Source organism: Epinephelus lanceolatus, chromosome 17, assembly GCF_041903045.1.
Source record: "Epinephelus lanceolatus isolate andai-2023 chromosome 17, ASM4190304v1, whole genome shotgun sequence".
NCBI classification, from domain to species: Eukaryota; Metazoa; Chordata; class Actinopteri; order Perciformes; family Serranidae; genus Epinephelus; species Epinephelus lanceolatus.
Genome location: NC_135750.1, coordinates 36726066 through 36742938, shown reverse-complemented (window position 1 = coordinate 36742938; position 16873 = coordinate 36726066). Strand labels below are relative to the sequence as shown.

General features: G+C 40.0%; 1 protein-coding gene across 2 annotated transcripts in view; it reads left to right on the top strand.

The window, feature by feature from the left end:
• Positions 1–14798, top strand: part of vps8 (VPS8 subunit of CORVET complex) — a 64041-nt gene extending 49243 nt beyond the window's left edge. For both annotated transcript variants that reach the window (XM_078176253.1, XM_078176254.1), the window contains 15 exons: positions 236–320; positions 471–569; positions 3124–3213; positions 3864–3910; positions 4025–4169; positions 6401–6490; positions 6791–6976; positions 7075–7156; positions 7883–7965; positions 8952–9032; positions 9340–9509; positions 10029–10197; positions 10556–10609; positions 11162–11242; positions 12112–14798. In XM_078176253.1, the coding sequence (XP_078032379.1) occupies positions 236–320; positions 471–569; positions 3124–3213; positions 3864–3910; positions 4025–4169; positions 6401–6490; positions 6791–6976; positions 7075–7156; positions 7883–7965; positions 8952–9032; positions 9340–9509; positions 10029–10197; positions 10556–10609; positions 11162–11242; positions 12112–12237 (1588 nt within the window). In that variant the 3' untranslated portion in view covers positions 12238–14798. The remainder of the gene's footprint in view (positions 1–235; positions 321–470; positions 570–3123; positions 3214–3863; positions 3911–4024; positions 4170–6400; positions 6491–6790; positions 6977–7074; positions 7157–7882; positions 7966–8951; positions 9033–9339; positions 9510–10028; positions 10198–10555; positions 10610–11161; positions 11243–12111) is intronic.
• Positions 14799–16873: the final 2075 nt, after the last annotated feature.

Below are 16873 nucleotides of genomic sequence, written 5' to 3'. Positions count from 1 at the left end.
GACTCTACAATGCTGATATTTTTACATACAGTGACTCACCCATCACCAGTCTTAATTATCCAGTTGGTGCTCAGTCTCAGTGCTGCTTTTTACTAATTTCTCAGGTCATCTAGACATTTTAAAGCTTTGGTTAGCACAACTACCTGTGAAAACATCAGAGGCAACAGGGGAAATAATTGACATTTTTCTGTGGTCTCAATAACATGTCTTTGTGCCTCCCTGTGTTTCCCTCCAGCTACCAAATCTGTGAATTTCTGTATGAGAAGAAACATCTGTACGACAAGATCATTGACTGCTACCTGAGAGACCCCCTCAGAAAGGTAAGAGCAAGACAGCTGGTAAAATTGTGTTCCATCTCAGCTGTAACAGGCAGCCTGGCTGTGTTCTCGATTGCTGTTGACTATTGTAATGTAATTGGCAGATGAAAATAAACTGTGTGTGTGTGTGTGTGTGTGTGTGTGTGCGCGCAGGGGGAGATCTTCAGCTACATTCACAATCTGCTGTCCATGCCTGGCTACAGCCCAGAGGAGAAACAAGCAGTCAAGGCCAAAGTACTGCAACACATACAGGTCAGATCATACTCAGACACAAAAATATCATTATGACTTCATTCCTGGGAAGAGGGTCCTTCTCCTCAGCCTTTTGCTCTAGCTTTTCCTTGGGAATCCTGAGGTACTCAAGAGGCAGTTAAGATATATATATATATATATATATATACAGTCAGGTCCATAATTATTTGGACAATGATACAGTTGTCATCATTTTTGGCTCTGTACACCACCACAATGGGTTTTAAATGAAACAATGAATACCTGCTTAAAGTGCAGACTCTCAGCTTTCATTTAAGGCTTTTTTCAAAAATGTAGTATGAACCGTGTAGGAATGACAACCATTTCTTCACACAGTCCCCCAACTTTAAGGGCTCATAAGTATTTGGACAAACTAACATAATCATCAATTAAACAGTCAGTTTTAATACTTGGTTGCAAATCCTTTACAGTCAATGACTGCCTGAAGTGTTGGACACATAGGCATCATCAGATGCTGGGTTTCTTCCCTGGTGATGCTCTGCCAGCCCTTTACTGCAGCCGTCTGCACTTCCTGCTTGTGTTTTGGGTGTTTTGCCCTCAGTTTTGGCTTCAGCAAGAGAAACGCATGCTCAATTTGATTCAGGTCAGATGATATGACTTGGCCATTGCAGAACATTCCACTTCTTTGCCTTAAAAATGTCTTTGGTTGCTTTTGCAGTATGCTTCAGGTCAATGTCCATCTGCATTGTGAAGCATCGTCCAATGAGTTTTGAAGCATTTGGTTGAATCTGAGCAGATAATGTAGCCCCAAACACTTCAGCTTTCATCCTGCTGCTCTTGTCAGCAGTCACATCATCAATAAATACAAGAGAACCAGTTCCACTGGCAGCCATACATGGCCATGACATAACAGTACCTCCACCATGCTTCACTGATGAGGTGGTGTGCTTTGGATCATGAGCAGTTCCTTCCCTTCTTCCTTCTCTTGTCTTCCCATCATTCTGGTAGTTGATCTTTGTTTTATCTGTCCATAGTATGCTGTTCCACAACTGTACAGGCTTTTTAGATGGTTTTTGACAAACTCTAATCTGGCCTTCCATTTTTAAGGCTAACCATTGGTTTGCATCTTGTGATAAACCCTCTGTATTTATTCTAGTGAAGTCTTGTCTTGCTTACAAGAGCAGCAGGATGAAAGCTGAAGTGTTTGGGGCTACATTATCTGCTCAGATTCAACTAAATGCTTCAAAACTCATTGGACGATGCTTCACAGTGCAGTTGGACAATGACCTGAAGCATATTGCAAAAGCAACCAAAGACATTTTTAAGGCAAAGAAGTGGAATGTTCTGCAATGGCCAAGTCATATCATCTGACCTGAATCCAATTGAGCATGCGTTTCTCTTGCTGAAGCCAAAACTGAGGGCAAAACACCCAAAACACAAGCAGGAAGTGCAGACGGCTACAGTAAAGGGCTGGCAGAGCATCACCAGGGAAGAAGCCCAGCATCTGGTGATGTCTATGTGTCCAACACTTCAGGCAGTCATTGACTGTAAAGGATTTGCAACCAAGTATTAAAACTGACTGTTTAATTGATGATTTTGTTAGTTTGTCCAAATACTTATGAGCCCTTAAAGTTGGGGGACTGTGTGAAGAAATGGTTGTCATTCCTACACGGTTCATACTACATTTTTGAAAAAAACCTTAAATGAAAGCTGAGAGTCTGCACTTTAAGCAGGTATTCATTGTTTCATTTAAAACCCATTGTGGTGGTGTACAGAGCCAAAATGATGACAACTGTATCATTGTCCAAATAATTATGGACCTGACTGTATATATTTTTTTTTTCTTTAAATCATCCCAGCAGACAGATAGAGACATGAGTGTGGCCTGTCTAGGTGGAGAGGATACACATCCATAACCCTGTTGTATTGATAACAGTTATTATGAATTATTGCTTTGTTTAAAATCAGTCTTTAGTCTTTGTTTTTTTTTTGTATTTAATTAAGCAATATTACAGGAGAGGGAGTTCCTACGACCCCCTCACAGTCATGCTGCTATTCAGTACAGCAGCACTCCCTCTTGTGTGACATTGCCTTTACACAATAACTCTAGTATTTATTAGTTAACAGTACAAGCAACAACAGATTATGATTTGTTTGCTTATTTAATCATTTATTTGCATCCGCCAACATAAATAGTTCTTCAGTCGGACTGCGACTGAACTGTTGCCAAGCAACACATAAACATTCCCACACACTAGCTTGCTACTTACTCTAGGTCTAAAGGTTACCACAGGTCAGCTACTTTGTTTAATGTACATTTATCTGTATGTTTCTATTTATTCTGCAACCAGTGATATAAGAGCATGTTGACAGTTGCTTTGGTGGCGTACACGTGATTCAGATGAGTTAACAGCTTGATCAGACAGTCCCGTTGTGACATAGGTTGATGTCATATGTGCTCAACTGGAGGTTTGCAGTGAAGTATCCAGGATTCTGTCCTTCAGGTTATCCTCCTCTGACAACCATTCAGGATTTAACTCAAATGTTATTTGTGGAAATATGTTAAACTTTGCAGTGCATCATTTGTCCACAGGAGCTGGTGGCCCTTGACCCCATCAAGTCAGCTGAACTAGTGCTGTTTCACTTTGCCCAAGAGGTGCAGCAAATCATCTCTGAGCTTCAGGTAAGATCAAAATAGATAATGATTTATTATTATATCTTCCCTGTCTTGTGATATTATTACTGACAGTCTGGCTACAGACTACCAGCTTCAAAATATTACAGAAATACAAACACGTTTCTGCACTAACACTGCTGAGGGTCATTTTTACTTTTACTGTAGCCAACATCATGTCTGTCACAGAGTTCTTTAGAATATGACGAAAAAGGAAAAGAACAAAAAGTGTAAAAAGTAATTTGCTGGTTGCTGCCTGATGGTTCCTGCACTGTGTAAACAAAATGAGCAGATTGAAACCTGTTTGGGAAGCTTACTTTTACACTTTTATTACTGTTTGAGTGCTTTAAACAGTTGTACCCTCCTCAAAGGGTTCCACATTACTTTCTACTAAAGACACAGGTTAAAACAGCAAACAGATCACAGTGTGAAAGTGAACCACCACATCACCCTATTTGGAAGGTATGCAGTACATCTCCTGCCCAAAGGTGGCTTTATACTGACTGCCTGCCCACACATACCAACACATCTATCATCATCACATCTAAGACTTTGCACACCTCCTATTGTAGGTGGTAATAGTCACAACAAAACACTGTGACAGCCCATTGAGACGAGTTAATGTTACCCACTAAATCAGTTTCTCTCTCTCTTTCTAGGATGACCAGCTACTTTTCAAGTTTCTCAGCTGCCTCCTGGAGCCACGGTATAGTGTGATAAGTCTGCTACCTCACTTCTCCATTTCTTTTAAACTTGCCCCCCTCCTCCCTCTGTCTCCTCCTGTTCTTCCTCCTCACGTCTCGTCTGCTGTGTTATTCAGGGAAGGTCATCACTCAGGAGTCGTCCTGCCTCTGGAACGTGACCTCCATGAGCTTCTGCTGGACTTACTGTGCCGCTTTGCCCCCGAACAGCTCCTGAGCTTCCTGCAGACCTCCCAGCACTACAGACTGGAGGAGGCCATACATGTACGATCTACTATACTTTGATGATATGAACTGTGTTTGTGTACAAGAGTTTATTACCTGCACCGTGTTCATGTTGTGGGAACAACAGGAGTGGTTTATCATATGACAGAAAAGCAAACTAAACAAAGATGTGAACACAGTGACCATCACACCTGCTGAACATTAGCTTGTTAGCATTATCATTGTGATTATGATGGTATGTTGACGTTAGCATTTAAATCAAAACAACGCTGTGACTAAGGACAGCCTCATAAAGTTGATAACATGGCAACTTTGATTTTCAGTTCAGTACCGGATTCCTTCAGCTGATAACACCATCACAAGACTTCATGGATGTGTTAGTGATCAGGCTGTATTGTGCCTTAATGTACATTCTCTCTACTAACTGTATTTACATTCTTTCATTCACTTTATGATAGTGATAGTGTGAAGGGCTGCCTTGTTTCACTAGACTCCATACAGTTGCCGTATTTACAGTTTCATGCACTGTGAGAGAATAAGGCCGAAGTCAGCAGAAGGGTCCATCACTGATAGGCTGTGGAACCAGCACAAAGAAGAGGTCAAATACTCCCATTTAGGGACGGGTATTGCTAAGATTTTATCGACACTACTACTTTTATCGATACTTTATTGGTACTCTTATCAGTTCTCTTTCATTTCTAAATATTTGCTTTTTAGAAAATATATTTATGTAATAAAGAATAAATTCAGAACAGGATTATTGAATATTTTAAATAGGACAAAATGTTGTTTCCAGAGCAGCAACAGTAATTTTTACCACAGCAGAGACACTTTATAAACAATATTCCTGACCTGACAATACTGAGTGAAGTTTATTATTTATCAGTCAGTCCTCCTGTCCTCTTTCCCCCTGTCCTCTGTCTTTATTTCCTCCTGTCCTCTGTCCTGCTCCCTCTCTGCTGATGTAATTCACAGTGTGCCAGTAACATTAGTGCTGGTAGAGAGAGGAGGGGCCATTTGTCTCAGCCAGCAGCTTAGTTTAAAAGTATCTACCCAATTTTAAGTGTGTCAAACTAAGTTAGTCTACATACAGACAGCTTTCATTTCAGCTTATTAGTAACAATTCGCTATTAGCTCAACTAACGTGCTGTCTAAACTAGCGTGTGTGTAAGACATAACGCCCTAGTTTTTGCGGTCCCAATGACAGGTAGAAAGCAACTACCTATTAAACACTGCTCTGCTGTTCTGACTAGCAGTAAGTTCAGTGAACCAAATCAAAAATACATACTTTTCCTCTTACCTGTAGCCCTGTTTATCAGTCTAGACTGTTTTGGTATGTTGGAGATATCAGCCATAGAGATGGCTGCCTACTCTCTAGTATAATGGAACTAGATGACATCTGGCTTGTGGTGCTCAAAGCACCAAAAAATACATTTAAAAACCTGAACAGCAATCTCGCTTTCCAGAAATCGTGACCTGGTTACTCTAGATAATCAGCAGTTTCATGTAAGAACTATTTTCTTTCTACTGAACTAACCCTGCCAACCGTATCACCAAGCAGAGGGAAGCGTGCATCTACTGCTTGTTAACCTAGCACCACTAAGCTAGCTAATGTTGCAGCTCAGCCAAGGAGGACGCCATTAATGTTGATCTCTCACTCTGTCAGAAGCATGAGCCTCCAATCCATGTTATTGCATGCTTCCTTTTGCATGGTGATACAGGTGGTGGGTGTACTATGTATGTTTGTATTTTTTATTTTGGGGGTGAACCGTCCCTTTAAAAGGCACAGTGTGAAGGATTTAAGAGGATATATGGGCTGAAATGGAATATAATATTCATAAATATATATTAACAGAGCGGGTCCTCTTCCACAGAGTTTGCCATGTTGTTCTACAGTAGCCCAGAATGGACAAACCACACACTGGCTCTCCATAGGGCCATTCATGTTTTTGCGTCATTTACACACTTGGCACACGAAAAAAGTTTCAGTTCTACAACCTCACCGCTTGAGAGTAAATATTCAGTGATGTAATGAAATGACTGATTAAGAAAACGACTATCACCATAGCATCAAAAATATTAATATAATGAAGGATGTAATGGTATAATGAAAATGTATCCATCAAAGGAACTGCATCATACTGTGTATGGTAATTATTGTATTATCTGTACTGTAGTGATACAGCACCAGATGGTACCAGCTTACCTGTACCCGTGAGTGTGACAGCACGTGCTTCTCTATGTCTCTCTGTCCCTGTCTTTGACTCTAGGTAACAGAGAAGTACCACCACAATGAGGCTACAGCCTATCTACTGGAGAAGAAGGGAGATGTTCATGGAGCTTTCGCTGTCTTGTTAGAGGTAGATACACAACACCCACAGACTATTCATTGATTAGATTCATTAATGAACCAACCATTTACCAATTTGACACATGAATACGAGGGCTCGATTGTAGTACTGATTAATATATTGCATATCCACATATATCTGTGTGTATACGGTGCTGTTGAGTTAAAGCAGAAATTCATATAAAATGTAAATACCCAAGTACAGTGTCAGTAGCAAAAACTATACTGAAATACAGCAGTTAAATGTACTTACTTTCCATAATGTTATTTTATATAGCTGTTTAAAAAGTGCTTTAAACTCTCTCTGAAGACACTGAAGGAAAATCTGAACCTCCTTACTGCTGAGTGTGACAGAGGAGCTGATGAAGGAGATGGAGGACAGGAAGAAGAGGAGAGAGACAGTGAAATAACGCTGACAAGAGTAAAGAATTCACTGAACGACATCACTGATCTCTGTCACCGAAGCTCTGACAACCTCTACCAGCAACAAAGAGAGGTGAGAGTGTGTGTGTGTGTGTGTCTGTGTGTCTGTGTGTGGGTGAGGGGGTGACAACTGTCTACTCATTTATTACTTTTTCTTCCCTTTTTTCACAGGTTCTGTGGTTTCCACTTCTGGAGACCATGATGGCTTCTCAAAAACTAGTAAAGGGTCTGAATGCCGACCACACATTTGAAGGTAAACGCACATAGAGACACACACACACACACACACTTATGAGCAAGGATGTCCCAAGTGTTTTCGGCCCTGGTCTGGGCCAAAGTCCTCTGTTTTTTCATCATGAAAACTAATGTCAGTGCTTTGCATTTAGTATGAGCAGGTCTTTGCTGCTCTCTGCTGGATTCAGCTCTTCACTTTGTTGTCTGTGCGCTGATCTGATTTTAATGTGGCATGGAAAAACATTTGTTTCAGGTATTAAAGCCAAAAAAAGCTAATTATATTGCTTTCATCATATGTTGCTTATTCAAGTATGACACAGTAAATGCATTCACAAAATGTAAATACAGATTAAAATGTACTTTATGTTGAATTTAATGATATGTCTTTGTTTATTTCTATTTCAGTGTTTTAAATTTTCTCTATTGAACAGTTAAGGATTAGAGCTGAGGGCAGTTTGAAATATTAGAGATAAAAGCAAATATGCAGTCCACTAAATGTGATTTTTTTTTTTTTCATTACCTCTGACCAAAGTGTTCCAGAATCAATGTATGCAGTATTAAAAGTGTCTGTGAACAGTTATGTCTTTATGATTATGTATGATCATGATATGATGGTGTTTTATGTAGCCATTGAGCACCCTTGTTTGTTATGTCTTTACCACCTACAACAGTATGACAGTGATGGTGACGCTGTTGATTAAGATGATATTCATTATGTGTGTGTGTGTGTGTGTGTGTGTCTCAGTGCTCAAGGAGCTGACCATGAAGGTGCTCAACTCGATGAGCAGCTTTATTTCTCTGCCTGCCATCATCCAACGAATACTGCAGGTGTGTATGTGTGTTTTGTTCGGCCTTTCTCAATTTTTCCTACTTTAAAAGGATTCCTCTGAGTGTCAGACAGTCGCTGTTTGTGTATCTGCCTTATGCCTTGTTTCCACTTACGTATGTGTGCAGAGACAAGTCAACCGGAAGTTCATTAATTCCTATGGGAATCTGTGATATCTGATGTGCCCTCTGTAATTTTTAAATCCAGAATTTTCCGAGTATGTTAAAAAAAAATTTGCACTTTTGCGGTGGATTTCAGATACTGTTTGTGACAGTGTGCTAGCTTCCTTCAACTCAGTTGCCCATGTTGATTGTCAAGTCAGTTTGTATGATTTACATTGTGAATCTGAGTAATGTTATTCTGCTAAAATATGGTTACACAATATATACAGTCAGATTGTCATTATGACTCTTTTAGCCGTTCATACATCTTTTTAATGAAATATTTCACATACGTACTTGGCAAGCCAACATCTTCACTTAAATGTTGCCATGCGATATTGGTTCTGTTTTTCTCTCGATAATGTTCCAAGTGCATATTAAGCTACTGGATGGTGACAAACTGACAAAATTAGCCTCTCCTCCATGGCTACAGGTAGTTTCTATCAGGTTTCTATACATCTGTGAAGAAATGCACTTCCTTGCATTGGACACTGGAGGCATCATCCGTATATTTACAGCTCCACAAACACAAATCACATACGTAACAGGAAACAAGGCATTACCAAGAACTTTCAAAAGTTTTTTGGACACTAATTAGAGCACCACCATCAGACATATTGGGGGTCAAATTTCTTGTGAAGGGTTTCAGTGTTTGAACCTTAGTAACAAAGTGTTAAATATGGGTTACTTAATGTTGAAGACAAATTATTAGTGCTGGACACAAGGGCTGTAATTTATGATTTATTAAATGGTTGATGTCCTTCTATACTGTAACTATATTATGTACTCACATTGTGGGACGCTGTTGGCATGCTTCTGTCTTTCAGGACCCAGTCTACGGGAAAGGAAAGCTCGCAGAGATCCAAGGTCTCATTCTGGGTATGCTGGACACTTTTAACTATGAACAGGTAAAGCACTGTCTGTATATTATGAGTAAATAACAAAGACGTGCCTAAACCACAATTCAAATACTAGCTGTGTCAAACCTAATTGACAAGTTCTATCAATACACAGTCCTAAACAATGCCATGTAGGCTGTTAACATTGTCTGATGCTTGGTTTTTATTGCTGTGTAAACACAGCAGTGAAACAGACCCATATTTTTACTTCCGATCTGTGAGGAAAAACTCTGTTGATGTTGTTCAAATTCTCTTTCTGAATATGTTGTAATTGACATGGTAAAAAAAAATACAGAAAAATACTTTCCTGTTTTAGACTTTACTTGAAACAACCACCAGCCTGTTGAACCATGACCTCCACTGGTCCCTGGCTCACCTTCGCGCTGCTGTCACAAGGGGACTCCACCCACGACAAGACCACTGTAACATCTGTCTCCAGCAGTACAAGAGAAGGCAGGACTCAGCTGAGGAGATCATTGTGTTCAGGTAGCACACACTGGAGGTGTTAAACTCTTGGACAACAGTAAAACACAAATGGCTTCTGTTTTTGATGGTGTGTGATCAAGGTTTGGCCAAAATGTAGCTCAAAAGATGCATATCATTCTGGCTTTGTGTTTGTATCCTCATTTCTTTTTAATGCTGATTTACAGTTTTATTCACATACACTTTGCAGCCACTTTATTAAGTACACCTGTACACTAATGCAATCAAATATAATTGGTCTATCATAACGTCTGCTTTTGTTTTTGACACTGTCACAGAGGTGTCAATTCAGTCATAGGTTTTAGCATTGAGGTCTTATAGTTAGTGGTGTTGTTGCTCTGGACTGCAGTTGGTCGCGAGTTGTTTCTATTTAAGGCAGTTACGGAATTTATGGCAGAACATTTGTATTGAGTTGCAATTGATTGTACAGGTTTTTTTTCTTTCTCATTTTTATGTGAAAAGCATTTCATATTTACGGACACTGACTTGTGTATGTATGTGTGTGTGTGTGTGTGTTGTTAGCTGTGGCCACCTGTACCACCTCCAGTGCCTGCAACAGAAGGACTCTGGGTGGGGCCCTTCCTCAGAGCTACAACAGCGATGGATCTGTTACAAGTGTTCCTCCAGCCAAGGAGGAAGGGGGGGGTCTACTACTGAACAAAAACGTGGCCGCAGCACGTCCCTGGCACAGGTGTGTGCTTGTTCTTGGGGAAAAAAGAAAGATGTGGACAGACATGAAGAAATAACTAGTTTAGATCAAAGGATAATTCTGGTATTATTTTAAACTTAATTTGTCGTCATCAAATCATCAAAGTGGGAAATTCATGTGGTCACCATTACACATTCCATTGTTATACAGCCTACTGTATAGCATTAAAAACAATAAATACAAAACATTAGAAAAGAAAAACAGGGACAAGACAGACAAAACAGTAAGAACATATCCTGTGAAAAGAAAAGTGGGATTTTGTTACGACAACAATACTGCTCAGTTTAAGCACTGCAGCTTACAACCCTGACACAGCCCTGTCCTTCCGTTTCGGTCTCAGACTCGTGTTACATCAATGCATCATGACGCAGGTGCAGAGGCTCACAGGAAGAAGGTAAGATTTATATATACATCTATAAATGTAACCACAGTGACAACAGCTCGTTGACCGCCATCTTTGGCTCTACTGGATATTGTTATGTGTTTTCTGTCAGATTTTCAGACTTAAAGCCTAAAAAGGTCATTCCCGTTATTATAATCAGGGCCTCATTTCCATCATTTTAAAAAAATATAGATACATTTATATATACATTTTTTAAAAAATAGGACCAACAGGGTCCGACATTAACGGTTGCCCGAATGCCTGGGGCAAGCAAAAATAGCCGGCGGGCCAGCAGACCCTGCGCAGACATGCCCGATCGGGCGAGCAGCACAGTAGGAAAAAACCTTAACGTCGGACCCTGGCCAAAGATGCAATGAACTGGAATGATCTTTTTACATTCATTTGCAAACATGAAACCTGCTCGTCCACAGTACATAAAGTTTGATAGCAAAATTCTAATCTAGTTATTGTCAAGCAGGTGAGCACAGGGCAACAGGCTTGCTCTTTTTGCACTCTGTATGCCATGTAACAAATTATAGCTTAATGTTCTTTGTTGGGACCCAGGTGTTTGTTGAAGCAACGTTGGACCTTCAGCAGGAACAGTCCTGGGATCAGCTTCGCTGTTTGTACCGAGGACCATCCAGGGTAGGGAACCCTCCATTTTACATTTCTTTATCTGCAAATGGCCAGACTCATCATAGAAAGGCTTTTTTTTTTAATTTTAATGATTAAATAGACTTGTTGGCTTTTTCTGGGATATCCTCAATGAGTGATACAGATTCTCTGCTGAGGGAATACATTATAAATGCAAACTTGTAGATCCGTATGTTACATTATGTCACCGAACAAGGGTGGAACATATAGGCAAGATAAAGCCATTGAATCCTTAATGAGAAACACTTGCTCTGTACCAAATGTATCTAAAAGAGAAGAATATTGCCATCCTAAACTGTGTATTATTGAACAACTAGGGAGTCAACAAATGCTGCTTTTGGAGAATTGAATATGAATCGTCACTCTGTTGTACAAAATGCCCTTGAATCGTCTGAGAAATGTTATTTTACCAGTGATATGGACACCGTTTAAGAACTAACAGCATTGACTGCAAATTACAGCAAATGGCTGTCACCGGGGTATGCAAAATCCTGCAGACTGACATGTGTGTGCAGTTTGTTATAATAAGATAATAAAAAGAAGAGATATGAAAAACATAAATGACATAGATCATATGTCCCCCCACTCTCTCTGTCTCCCCATTTCACACTGTCCTATACATTAAAGGCAAAAAGGCCCAAAGAATAATCTTTAAAAAAAAACCCATTTAAATAAAAAAAAAAGTTTAATATAATTGATATTTAAACTTGATGTCTGCCTTTGTGTTACTTTTGAACATGTACACTTACACTTGTGTAGGAGACAAATAGAGGTGATGTATTTCCTTTTGTAATTGTTTCTCTCTCTCTCTCTCTCTCTCTCTCTCTCTCTCTCTCTCTCTCTCTCTGTCTTTCTTGCAGTTGTCCATCCTTTCAGAACTCTCTCACTGCCACAGCAGTGAGAAGACAGGCCTTCTAATCTCAGCCCAACCAGGAACAGAGAATTTCCAGCTCAAACTCTCTCCTCCACCTCTATTGGAAGAGTAGCGCCATGACTAGTTGTGGATAGATGTTGTCTTCATTTGCGTAGACTTGAGTCAAGTGGGACTGGTTTGATATGATGTCATTCAAAATGTTAATCTCAAAACAAACAGTTTGATATTGATGATAATTAGTCACTTTGATTATTCTACTGAATGTAGCTTTAATTTCATCCATTGTTTCTGTACTACAGCTGGCTGAACCATACTGCTCTGATTTGCATGTTGAGACTGGGATGTCAGAGGTTGGAATCTAACATAAACTGCAAAGAATATTGTGACATTTTATTTTGACAAAGGGAAATGATGCTGTTTGCAGTAAAAGGACCCAAAATACTTTGGACTCTCTTCTTTCAGGATGGTAATATGAAACGCACTTTTTTAATGTAAAAGTTGTAGTCTGGTGATGTCACAATTATCCTGACCGCTTCTAATGGATAAATGACCTTTGTTGACTAAATCTAAAAACGAACTTATTCAAACTGATAAATGAATTTTCAAAAGATTTATCTTTTGTTTGATGTGTGTGGTGCATGCGGCAGAATTTTAAATCTGGGATTGGATGTTTCTTACTGAAATGCACCTTGGGAGTTGTGGTTAACCCTGGACACCTAGCATTACTCCTCCCATTTCTGTCTCTATTGTCTGTGTATTTCCTCACTAAAATATGCTGCGTGACCTCAAAAGCTGAAATACTTCACTCTTCCTTTCTCTCTTCTCACCTGTGTTACCAGTGTAGACACACCCAGTTCTCGTTCTTCTCTCCACATTTTTTCTCTGCCTTACCTGTCAACATTATTTCCTGCGTACCCTCATCCTCACATTCTGGTTTAAAGCCAGAAGTACATGGAGATTCTTCAGAAATAAGACACAATTGATGGCTGTCGTGGATCATGAGAAGGCAATAACCAATGATGTTCACGTGAATGAGTTAATCAGAGTTATACTGTGATTTGGTTAGAAAATCTGAATGGGAGAAGGTGACAGAAGGTGGGGAAGTTCATTGCAAAGTACGTTTGTACTTAATGTTGTTCATGATGTTGAAAACTTGTACTTAAAACAAATGTGTGTCTACTCTCCTGTCTCTTTGCTCTTGAAAATTATTAAAATTGACCTAATTTTTTTTGGATTATGGACCGCAGACTACCCACAACAGACGCATTAATTTGGACCAAAGCCTGAAGTATACCGCTGGTTTTTGAAGAATGGACTGAGTAATAACACTGGCTGAAAAAAGGAATGTCTTTTAGTACACACAGATGGTCAAAGTCATAGTCATTGGACTGGAGACTAAACCCTGGTCATACACTCAGGCAGTGAGGACAATTAACGGTGGAGAATTAATCAATACAAATGGCAGTTAGACTGCTGATATTTTGGGTTTATCATGGATACTTTTGGAGCACTTTTTGAACTGAACATCTGCATGAGTCTCCATTAAAATCCACTAGAAACAGCTGTTCCTACATACACCTCTCCCTGCTGATTTTGACCGAGAATTATTAAAATCATTCGTAGTGTATGCCTACAATACATATACATATCACAATAATCTCACCATCTTTCGACCCAAGCATAAAGCAGAACTTAAAGGGCCAGTGTGTAATATTTGGCATGGTTTATTGTCAATCTGAATCTGAATCTGAATATTCTACCCATTAATATGTTTATACAAGTGTATAATCGCTATAAAATAAAATTTGTTTGGTTTTCGTAGCCTTATAATTATGCTTTTATATATATATATATATATATATTTATATATATACATATATATATATAGCAAGGGCCTTGCTTTAGAGAGGTCGCCATCTTGCGCCGCCATGTATGTACGGCAGACCGAGCGGACAATCCAGCCAGCCAGAGAACGTGTTTCGCGTGTATAAATAAACCAACGAAGACAGCGGAAGGAAGGAAGGAGGAGGAGGAAACAGCAGAGAGTGTTAGTAGTCCGTCGATGGAGAGTAGTGAAAGGTTTTTTTAGTTATAAAGTTTGCGAATGGACCACACTTACCATGCAACAGGACAGAATGAACCCAAACGGTCATCTGCGAGGAAAAGAAGACGCAACTTCACTCCTTGTGATGCACTCTCTGCGGTGCTTTTCCTCCTGATGATATATCTCCCCAACGATGGCAGCAGTAGCACCAAATCCCATTCTGTGCATTCAGCCTCTCTTCTCGCCCGCTCAGCATCAAACACATGGAGTTCCTCATCTGTGTGCTCCGGCTCAAACAGGTATGGCTCTGGGTCTGTGTCCGCTACAAGAAACTCTTCAAAATCGCGTTCAAAGTCGTCCATTGCAGCTGCTATAGTCCGGAGATATTGCTAGGCTAAATAAACAGCTGAGCTCTGTTTACAGGCTACGTTGTCAGTCAGTGTGCAGGCTGGAGATTGGTGGAGCAGAGAGGGGAGGGGGGTCCCCGCTAGGTATTGTAAACGAGTATGTGTGTATGAAGTGTGTGTGTTACGCTAGAAGAGTCAGAGTTTGGGACAGAGTCTTTTACCCCCTGGAATGTTACTGGAGTTTTTGGAGTGCTCAAATAAACGGGCCTTTTTCCCAAACGCTCCTCTGGTCTCCTGCTCGTGAGGGATTCATTACAATATCGTAACATGGTTTAGATTTCTAAATAAATATTCACCTCGTCACTAGATAGACCTACTCCTGAAAAACTCGTGCGCAAGGCTTTTTGTCCCTACGAGGCCACCGTCATTTACCCGACGGGAGGGGTGAGCGAATGAGTCCTGCAATCTAGAATTTGACCACTGATGTCACTGTTTTCAACCCATTTTACACACTGGCCCTTTAACAGTTCATATCATATATTTCATTCAGTTATTAGCTATTCATCCTGTGGTGGTGGTCCTGCCTTGTACCAGCTCTTTGTGACGGCCTTTTTACGGGCTGCCAAATAAGTTTTAGATGTGTGAACAATGAGAATACTGAGATGATTTCAGCTGATCTGAATGTGTTTGCTTTGCAGAAGTGGAGAAGTACAGGAGAGGAAGAGACATGAAGTCTGAGGAGCACATACCGCAATGCTTAGATAATTAGTTTCATATATGGTAAAAAGAATAGAAAGTGATGTACAGATAGTAAGGTACAGCACATGTAGGGAGTTGTGTTGTTCTCTTGTCTTTCAAAACAGGAACCACGCCCCCACCATCAGCGGGAAGGAGTCAGATTAACACGAGGCAGGGGCGTGGTGTGGCAAAGGAGGAAGTGGAACCACCAATGAGAAGAGGACAACGTCTCGTGTGCACAATGACACTCTGTTACGCTCAAATATACTGGGTCAGGGGAAGGACAGGAGGTCAGACTTCGTGAACTGACACACCTTTTGTTGTTAAGTTGAGACCCAGAGCTCTGTAATTTTATTCCTTTACTGCTTAATAAACTACATTAACTGAGACCAAATATCTTCTCCTATTGCTTCATTAAAGAACATGCAGGACTGAGCTCACACATAGCACACTGGAGAGTAGGATGAGCCTCGAGTCCCACAAAGTGCTTAAGTAAAATATCGTACTGTCTCTGTCTAGCCCAAAGATTTCATGATAACCATATGAACATTGACCCACAACAGTGCCATTTCAGGACACAGCTAAATACATGGGTATGATCCACATTTATTGCCCCACATCTTCTCCATCATGATTGTGCTGTAGACAGGTATTTGCTCTTAATTTAAGATGTAATAAAGCATCGAAATTATATTCTTCCAGCAGTGCTCTCTCCAAGAACTAGAGGATGTTGTAGACTGTTGTGTTCTTCAAATATGCAGCCATTTTATATTTAGTGTTGTATTTCCTCTTCTCCCTAATAGATATTGATATAGGGTAGATATTATTTTATATTTCTTTGATTTGTAAACTCCAGTTATGGTTCTGATTATTGCATTTTCATACAAATTTACAGTATGCTTTATTTCTCAAATAAGTCCTGCAGTTGCAAATATCTGAGCTGGTCCTGGTTGTTTAATGCATAATTTTGTTTCAGTTCTTGAAAACTCATAACGTTCCCATCTTTTATTATTGTGCATAGCACTGTTACGCCACAGGAAATCTATTGTTTGAGCCTTTGGTCAAATGTACCCGGGATAAAATGTCTGTCATAGGCAATCCATTGAAGTAGCTTAAGATCTTTCTCTAATCTATACAAGATCATTTTTAAAATTGTGGTTCAACCTAATACAGAAATAATCGATCTTATCCATCTTGCAGGGTCACTTTATCACAACAGTTGCTGCTAATCATTCAATTTGCTCAGTAATTTTTTTCTTTTTAATTGCAATGGCTGTATTTTAGTGTCTACTGTTGGTTGAGCTTACTGTATTTGGCTTACTTGCTGTACAACCAATTGCCCTTCAGGGACAAAATAAAGTTGAAGTGAAAATGCTCAAGCGCTGATTTGCCTCTGACCTGGGGCTTTTGTTGGGGAGCTCCAAAAATGGTTGGCGAGTGGAAAATCAGGAAGCATCAGTTGGATAGGGACGATATGATCCTGTGCATTTTCGAGTGCCTTTGTACTTGGAGCGGACACCAGGCCCATACAGACAGACACAGGTGGGTTTTGGGGCACAGCTGTAAGTACATACAGCTTAAGTGGCAGAGGTCTCATTAGCCAAAGTAAACTCGTGTGT